Source organism: Lipotes vexillifer, unplaced genomic scaffold (genome assembly GCF_000442215.2).
Source record: "Lipotes vexillifer unplaced genomic scaffold, Lipotes_vexillifer_v1.1 scaffold307, whole genome shotgun sequence".
NCBI lineage: Eukaryota > Metazoa > Chordata > Mammalia > Artiodactyla > Lipotidae > Lipotes > Lipotes vexillifer.
This window is the reverse complement of record NW_006791331.1, coordinates 428824-438588: the sequence shown is the minus strand read 5'-3', so window position 1 is coordinate 438588 and position 9765 is coordinate 428824. Positions and strand designations below refer to the sequence as shown.

Below are 9765 nucleotides of genomic sequence, written 5' to 3'. Positions count from 1 at the left end.
AGTTCTGTTTTATAGCAAGTAAACAAAACACACAAGAATGCTTGTCCTCGTGAACTTTACATTCTAGTAGGGAAAATATATAAAAACAAAATAAATAAGTAAAAATCAAAGAGTATGTTAGTTACAACTGGCAATAGATAAAATAAATACTGACGAGATGGGGAGTGTTGGAAGTGAGATGCAGTTTTGAATAAGAAGATGAGGGAAAGCTTCATGAAAAGTACGCACTTGGGTAAAGATCTGAAGGAGGCAAGGGAGTAAAACAAATAAATAACTAGGCTAAAGCATTTCAGGCACAGGGAACTGCCAATTCAAATGCTTTGAGGCAGGAAGGTTCTTGGTCTGTTCACCTAACAGCAAGAATGGTAAAGTTGCTGGAGCAGAGTGCAAGGGGGAGAATCTTAGAAGGTGAGGTCAGAAGAGTAACCAGGGGCCAGACCATGTAGTTAAAATAGGCCATTTGTTGTAAGGACTTTTATTTTTCCTCTGAGTGAGATGAAAAGACATTAGTAGATTTTTTATCAAAGAGGTGACATTATCTGACAAGATATGACATATTTTCAATAAATAGAAGAGATGGCTTCACTTTCATATGTTGAATTTTAAGATGGTAGTGAAATATCCAAAAGAAGAGGTGTCATATATAGTTGGAAAGAGAGCTACAGCTCAGGATTGACATATAGATTTAAGAGTCATTGGCTTTGATAGGAGAGGTGAATGTTCATTAGAGGTTGACAGGATGTTTATTTGTATAGTTCTGATTTCTAATCAGTGATGTTAGCAGGTGATGACTTTTATATAAATAGTTAAAAGGGGGCTGAAAACCCAGGGCTTGTGACTTTTTGGTCTGCCACCTAATTTTGCCTGTCACCTAATCAAAATCACTACCTATGAAAATATTTCAAAGATGTATTTCAGTTTGGGAGCTGAACAACCTCTAATTTTAACCACTCTTTCAACATCGATGTTATTCTTTACAGTCTTGCTTCTTGTTATTTTATAACACCATCTCTCTACTTCCTTATCTGAGAAATCTCAAGTATTTAACCCTTTCAATCTGAATGCATAGTTCATACTATTTATCAGCATGTTTAAATAAAGTGTGCATTGTATCTTTGAACAAATGAGCTATTTTACTTACCAGGCAATTGAGGCAAAATAATAACAATTACAATTCCTTCAGGGGTCGAATCAAGCCAACTTCAAACATGGATTTGAAAATCTACATGGATTTGATAATCCATAGCAGGATGTTTTATAATTCCTACTTCATTTTTTTCTTCCCACATATCTTTAAAGTCAATTAACTCCTCCTGCATTTCAGCAGCCTCGAGGCAACTATCCAGGTGCCTAAGCTAAAATTTGTTTTAGAACAAAGGTCATGGACCTAGCTGGGTCAACATTTTGGGGATTTTGATTCTTCGTATCGATGTCATGGTCTTTTGTCTTGGATAATTGAGAGGTGACTAAATGACCCTTGTTATTGCAAGTAATTAAAGAGAAGGTGGTTGCCCTCTAATTTTCAGACATCTGGGGAAGATATGAAACAAATCAGTGGCCCCTATATGATGGTTCAAGGACAAATGCTGGCTGGGTTGGCTATATCTGAATCATATGGGGATCTTTTTAAAAATACAAATTTCAGGCCCTAAGTACTGAATTAGAATCTCTACAGGAGACACTAGAAAATCTAAGGAAAGTTGTAATGTTTTTTAAACTTCACCAGATGGGTGTGACACTCAGTGATGTTTGTGAAGCTGTGGTCTACATCAGAGCCTTTAAAATGTTAATATGCCTAAGAATCACTTGTGGTTCTTCTTAAATTGCTGATTATGTTGCAGAAAGTCCCTGATGGGATCTGTGATTCTTTTGCATTTCTAAAAAGTTCTCCAGTAATGCTGGTTCATGGATCAGATTTTGAGTAGTAAGGGGCTAGATTACTTCTCAGATTCCTTCTAGCTATACTGTCTTGTGATTCTAAAGTGTCTTATGGAACTTGTGACTAATCACACTCATTCACATCAGAACTTTCCATTAAAGGTAATAGATTTTTCTACACATAGGCTTTTTCTTCAAAAATTTCTAGACAATAATTGGCTTAATTTTTTTTCATTTGCAGCTCTGAATTTGTTTCTCACTTTTTAGTTTACAACACATAACTGAAAAAGTCCCAGAAAGATGATCCATCCAAGTTAATCACCTGTGAAGAGTTGTGGACCCACTGAGTACTAAAGCAAACCTTTCTTCTATGTGAGCCAAAAAAATGAAAAACAGCCTGCCATACACCAGTAAAGAGATGACTGTCATCATATGGGAATTTGAAGAGCTACTATATGGCACATTTATGATCAAATGGGAGAGGATCAACTGCTATGATGTCCCAGAAGGCCTTTTAACTGAGTAAAGAAGGGAAAATTATAACAGCTTGTCATCTGTGCTTGCACATTAGACTTCAATGTAGTTAATGTAGACAAATCCAAAGCAAAAATGCAGATAGTTACTTGAAAAAAACCCAAATCATGTATATAAGCCCAGACCAATGCAATAAAAAGGAGGTTATTCTATATTCAGTCTCCCCAGCCCATCGATGATCAGTCTTTTAGAAAGAGCAGCAGTAGATTATAAATTTAGCTTTTTAACCACCATTTAGCAAAGGCAGTTTCTCTAGAAAGAAACATGCCTGCTAATGACACATGTGCTGGGACAGATGGATCCAATACAGATTTTCGGTACTTCATCTATGCAGTGACATACACTGTCATTCTTGTGCCAGGTCTCATAGGGAACATATTAGCCTTGTGGGTATTTTATGGCTATATGAAAGAAACCAAACGGGCTGTGATATTCATGATAAACCTAGCCATTGCTGACTTACTACAAGTCCTCTCCTTGCCACTGAGGATCTTTTACTACTTGAATCATGACTGGCCATTTGGGCCTGGCCTCTGCATGTTTTGTTTCTACCTGAAGTATGTCAACATGTATGCAAGCATCTACTTCTTGGTCTGCATCAGTGTGCGAAGATTTTGGTTTCTCCTCTACCCCTTTCGCTTCCATGACTGTAAACAGAAATATGACCTATACATCAGCATTGTTGGCTGGCTAATAATCTGCCTTGCCTGTCTGCTATTTCCTCTCCTCCGAAGCAGTGATGACACCCCTAGCAACAGAACCAAATGCTTTGTGGATCTTCCTACCAGGAATGTCAATCTAGCCCAGTCTGTTGTCATGATGACCATTGGCGAGTTGATTGGATTTGTCACTCCTCTTCTGACTGTCCTGTATTGTACCTGGAAGACGGTTTTATCACTGCAGGATAAATATCCTGTGGCCCAAGACCTTGGAGAGAAAAAGAAAGCCTTGAAGATGATTCTAACCTGTGCAGGAGTTTTCCTAATTTGCTTTGCACCTTATCACTTCAGTTTTCCTTTAGATTTCCTGGTCAAGTCCAATGAAATTAAAAGCTGCCTAGCCAGAAGGGTGATTCTAATATTTCATTCTATTGCCTTGTGTCTTGCTAGTCTGAATTCCTGCCTTGACCCCATCATATACTACTTTACCACTGATGAGTTCAGAAGACGGCTTTTGAGACAAGATTTGCATGATAACATAAAACTCCATGCAAAATCATTTGTGAGCAGCCATACCACTTCTACCTTGACAACTGAGCTATGTTAAAAAAAAAAAAAAACTGGATGTGGACTGAAACTTAAGCTATAAAATTTCAGTGACATACTATACACATATGATCTCAACTAGAGCCAGCAGTTGTATCTGTGAACCTAAGACAAAGAGAGACTATTAGGTTGAAGTCATTATAAGCACTTAGTTTTGTTACAATGGACATTGAGTTTCCTTGTATTTAGAAGCAATGTAATTGTCTATTTATACTAGTAATCACAGTTTATATACCAATATCATATTTTAGTTGTCTTTAAGTAGGATGGACATTATATTATTCTGCAAAAACAGTGTTAAAATCATGGACTTTTTTTTTTTTTTTTTGTGGTATGTGGGCCTCTCCCATTGCGGAGCACAGGCTCTGGACATGCAGGCTCAGCGGCCATGGCTCACGGGCCTAGCCGCTCCGCGGCATGTGGGATCTTCCTGGGCCGGGGCACGAACCCGTGTCCCCTGCATCGGTAGGCGGATTCTCAACCCCTGTGCCACCAGGGAAGCCCTCATGGACCATTTTTATCTCCATATGTGATTACACTCTAGTGTTTGAAGACTCAAATAGCTATTTCCTTCATTTCAATATCAGTATGAAAAATCATCTGTCACATCTAATAATAGAATGAAAATCTGAACTCAGGCCTCTGGTATGTTTAAAATAAGAACAAGAAATAAATTCACATACTCTCTGTGACTGTATAAATTGCCATATTTAATCTAACCAGGACAGGTGGCTTGTCAAAGTTCATACAATGTGACCTAAATTGCCTTTAAAGGTCCAGGAGAAAGCAGATAGGTGATAATCATAGTTCTGATTCTCTTAAACTTTTTACAGAAAACACCTCTGAAGATGTATGGATCTGCCAAGTAAAAGAAATGTCCACCATGCTTCTAGAGTGACATCAAGGTACCTCTGACAGGTTACTGCACTTTCTGAGCCTATGGAAGAAGTAGTACACTAAGTTTAGGCCACTAAGTTTAGGCCAGAGCAAAAAGATGAAGTTATTTCTTGTTTTTAAGTTAGGTGGCAACTGTCAAGCTGCATTCACAAGCCAGAGTAGGTTTGGAGGCAGCCAGGCATGTGGACCCTAGAGTCTTCAGGAATTCTTCTGGATTAGCTTTGCCCCAGTCATACCATTGTAAGGCCAGCACAGCCTCCCTCCCAGCATCTGGGGAAGTCAATATTTTCCCCTTTTGAGAAAAGTGCAGAAGATTAATTTTGGCCACATTGGATGCCCATTAATATGCCTTGTCTCCTACCTGTTTAGCACTAGTATGCAGGAAACAGACCCAGGATATGAGTAGCAATTTAACCTGAGGTCTTAAATATTAAAATATTTTGAAAAATATTTTGGCAAAAAGCTCTAAGTTTCAAAGCATGCTTTAATTAAAATCTGTGTGCTTTAAAATAAAGAAACATGCTACTTCCTATCTGGAAGGAATGTGAAAATCAAGGAAGGGCTCCATCATATTTACAGAAAGGGAGTTATTTTAAGCACACAGTTACAATACCAATATGTTTGGGGGAAAAAAACTGGTGAAATCAAAATGAATTCTAATATCTAAGATGAATGGAAGTTTTTCTAACGTTTTCTCTAGGCAAGTGTTGATTTGCTTGCACTTTGTTATTAAGATAATACCCCGCTAGAAGATTGACTTTGTGCTGCTAGCAATAGTGTATGTATTTATATCCTAATTATTCATCATAAGGTACATATTTTGATGTGTTAAATGAGTTCCAAATGAGTGTTAAATTGTGTTTTAAAATGGGTAACTGTAATTATGCCTGGTCTCTTTGCTTTAAAGTGATTTGTGTTTGAACATAATTCAGTGTTGTAATGGGATTAGAAGTAATAATTTTGTGGGTACTTGTAATGAAAGGGACTTGTCTATACTATATGTGTTTATTATTTTCTGTATTAGCATGAATTACACTTTTTAGGGTCATTTTGGGAGACCAATGATTTCATGTCATTAACATATTAATTTCACTTTAAACATATCTATTATTTTAAACAGGAGGGAAATATATCCAGGAGATATATTTCCTCATTCTTAGAGGAAATGTTGAGGTTATAGCCCATTTATTAGGCAGTCCAGAAGCCCTTGAAAATTGTTTATATAATTTGAGGAAAGGACAGAGAGAACAAGTGTCCAGTATTTTTATGCTGCTTAGCTAGGACCACACCTTCTCTTCAGGCCTGCCCATCTAAGTTTGTATTCAATGCTGTGATTTACTTTATCAAGCCCTCATCATCATCAGTATGTTTTGTCTTTTGTCCTATTCCCTTGTTCTAGTAAGTAACTGATAAATTTATTCACACTAAGGTACTAATGACTAATGTTAGCTTAATATTAATTTGCCAAAGGATATCTGAATTCCAGGCCTTAGGGATGAACTTTAACTCAAAGTGTAAATCTCTCACTTTTAATGGAGGGATTAAAGACACTGAAGCAGACTGGAAAAGAAGATATTGTGAAGAAAGGAGTCTTACAGAAGTGCCTTTCAGGTTACATATAGTAAGTGATCACCTAATTTTCTTACAATAATGGGGATGTTAAATTTTAAGAAATATATCTACAAACATGACTTCAGTTTCTCAGATCTCTGCTTGTTTTCTTTTTCTTTTTGCCTTTTTCCCCTTCCAACTCTGGATCTGATTTCCAGGGAAAAGTCTAAACTAGGAGAGAAGTACTGTTGCAGCTGCCATCCAGACAACAGCCTCTTGAGTGTCTCCTTTCCTTGGAGAATTTTCTCTCCAAACCTCCCATTTGTCACTTTCCGGGTTTAATGAAAAAAGTAAAACCCTCAAAAAGTAAACACCATCAACTACAGCAATATACAATTCAAGATAAATGAACTCACATTTTCTATTAAAGTTATTTGAGTTCTGATTGCAAAATGTACACACAATTATTCCAACAAATATTTTTTTAAGTGGCTTTCTAAAAAATTTTTATTCATTTATTTATTTATTTATTGGCTGCATTGGGTCTTCATCGCTGAGCATGGGCTTTCTCTAGTTGTGGCAAGTGGGGGTTACTCTTCATTGCAGTATGTCGGCTTCTCACTGCTGTGGCTTCTCTTGTTGCAGAGCACGGGCTCTAGGCATGCAGACTTCAGTAGTTGTGGCACGTGGGCTCAGTAGTTGTGGCTCACGGGCTCTAGAGCACAGGTTCAGTAGTTGTGGCGCATGCACTTTGTTGCCCCAAGGCCTATGGGATCTTCCTGGACCAGGGCTCGAACCCATGTCCCCTGCATTGGCAGGTGGATTCTTAACCACTGCACCACAATGGAAGTCCCCAACAGATAGTTTTAATATGGAGTGATTTCCATGTTATTATTATCATTATTGTTATTATTATTATATTCAAATGGTTTATATGTTTTCATTGTCACTTGGTTTAGGAACTTATTCTGTTAACCTGTAATTCCATGAAAAGGAGCCATCTGCTCTAGGAACAACAGATCAAATTATCTTGGTCTGAAACTATGCATAAGTGGAACTCCTGTGCAATGTAATTTTTCTGTCATCTTTTTGTTTTTACTCCCAAAACACTGTGAAAATGTTGCACTTGGAATATATTTATGTCTATAATTTATAATATGCATTTTAGTAATAAAGATGGTCTCTCTCTTTGCATAGAAAATTTCTGCCTCCAGAATTCAATGTCACTTTTTCAGCAAACTGATGTAATTGATGATCTTTGTCAGTGTTCTCATATACATGGATGTAAGTCCCCAGAGGCTCTGCTCTCCCTTTCTCTCTGGAGTGGTGCATTCTATGTTCAAATGGAAAGATAAACCACTTCCCCATCCTACCCTACACCTGCCATCCACTCTTTGCATACTGTTCACACCCTACTAAGATTATTCCCCGTCCTCACTTGTTGACCAAGTTTACCCAAATGACTTAAATACTTGTACTTGTTAAAGTATAGTCTTTGGGCAGAAAAGGAGATGAGGGAACAGAAATAATGTTTTCTCTTTAATCTTAAGGGTTTTTAAGACACAATAGTTTGATTTTTCTTATAGATTAACAAGGAAAAACTCTTATCCTTCACTGTCCCCCTCTGCTCTTCTCAAAACAGATCTACATAAACAAAACAAAACAAATAGTAAAGTCAGGAGAATTGTCTCTGGCTCTCCTCTCATCCTAGTTATCTTTCTTCCACTTTAGCAACTCCCTCCTCATCTCACCTATATTCCTAATGCTTTCAGCATCTTCTGCAATAACCAAGTTTTTATGAATTACACATTTTGACTGCTACAGAAAAATGTTCCTAGGAAGTGGTAAAGGCTTTCCTAAGGAGAAATTTCTGATAGTTTGGTAGACTTGAAAAAAATAATGGGATATAAATATGGGATTTGACCCACACATCAAATGTCCTCAAATAATGTACATCCCTCCTACATGCCTTCTTGAAGCCACCTCACAAGTAATTTCACTGCCTTCACTGTACCATATTTTGAGAGGGAAGAAGTGAGAGATAAACTCTCAGGTAAATGTGGCTCTTTCAACTTATTTATTCCTCAATATTTAAAGGATGTGATGAGTGTTTGAGAGGCAGGCACTGAGCTGTATCTTTGTTGAACTTCACAGATAATTTCTTCAGCAGAACTTCCTCAGACTTAAACACTTATTTGATTTTTCCAAGACCTTATTTCTTCTTCTATTTTTTGTTGACTAAGTTCTCTTCATCTAACTCCTTACTGAACATCTGCTTATTCATCTATAAGCATAGTCTTTGTTTAAGGCCTTACATTTTCCTTCTTGAATCTCTTCAAGGAATAATAGAGCAACTGTTCATTGGTGGGAAGTGGATGTAATTAGGCCTATCACTCTGACCCCAATATCTTCCTTTTTACAGGAGCTTCAGAAGCAGAGCTGAGAGACAGATCTAGGATCTCTGTTCTTTAAGTTTGATTCTGTCCCACAATGGAAAGATGCTTTTCAACCTTTCCTAAATAATGTTGAATATTCACAACTTGAACAAAGACCAGGATCATTTATACATTTTAAAATACCAATCTAATGAGAAGAAAAAATAAACAAAAACAGCTTGAAACAATAACGATCCAAGTTTAAGGCTCAGGGAATGAAAGTATGAAGGAAGTAATCTTACTATAAACTTCCTACACCATACCTGGATAAAGTGAAGCATTGTAATAATGGGTTCAAAATAGTGTCACTAAATAAGTTTAACTTTTTCACTCAGATGAATATAAAGATAGATATGTATATATATATATATATAATATATATATTATATATATATATATAATATGTATAACATATATATGTATTTTACCATGGAAAAAATCAAATATATTCAAAAGAAGAAAAGAAGAACAATTAGTATAAGAAACCCTCATGTACCCATTACTCAGCTTCAACCAACCACAACACATGGCCAGTCTTCTTTCCTCTATGTCTGTACCCATTCTCCTTACCCCAGATTATATAAAAGTACATTTCATACATTATATAATTCAAAATTTTAATATTTTAATAAGTTATAGTACCATTTAAATGAACTATTTAATATATCATCAAAAGGGGTAAGGGATAAGAACCGGTTTTAGAGGTTTTTCAGTAATGAAATCAAACACTAAATTCTAACAAGTATAAAAATTTACTTTTTATCAATCTGAACAAGTTCCAACTTAGATAAAATCATCTATTTACCTGATCTTGTTTGCCTTAGCTAAGCCTTCCTTCTACTGCAGAAGTGTGATACAGAATAATGTTGATTTCAGTTCAGGGATCCCTCGATCCAAATTTATTATGACTCTCATGGGAAGGAGTCCAGCACATTCAGGTCCACTAAAAGAAAAAAATACCACTGCTGACAGCTTAAATTTCTACATTTTTGTCAAAATCGTCTACTAAACAATACTTCTAGAGCAGTATTAGAATGTATCCATGTAAATGTACATTCTGAAATTTTTCTGAGACCTATGTAATTGTTATGTAAACTCTGTGAATACTGCTCATAGTTAGATGGCTATATTTCTCTAAAATTTCCCTCAGACATTTCACATTTTCTTCCTTTGAATCTTTTTTTATAAGCTGTATTGGTTAGGCT

General features: G+C 36.4%; 1 protein-coding gene across 1 annotated transcript; it reads left to right on the top strand.

Moving 5' to 3' along the window:
* The first annotated feature begins 2646 nt into the window (after nucleotides 1-2646).
* Nucleotides 2647-3738, top strand: GPR174 (G protein-coupled receptor 174). The gene has a single exon (XM_007464326.1). It carries the CDS (start codon nucleotides 2677-2679, stop codon nucleotides 3676-3678), a length of 1002 nt encoding a protein of 333 aa, XP_007464388.1. The 5' UTR covers nucleotides 2647-2676; the 3' UTR covers nucleotides 3679-3738.
* The last annotated feature ends 6027 nt before the right edge of the window (nucleotides 3739-9765 follow it).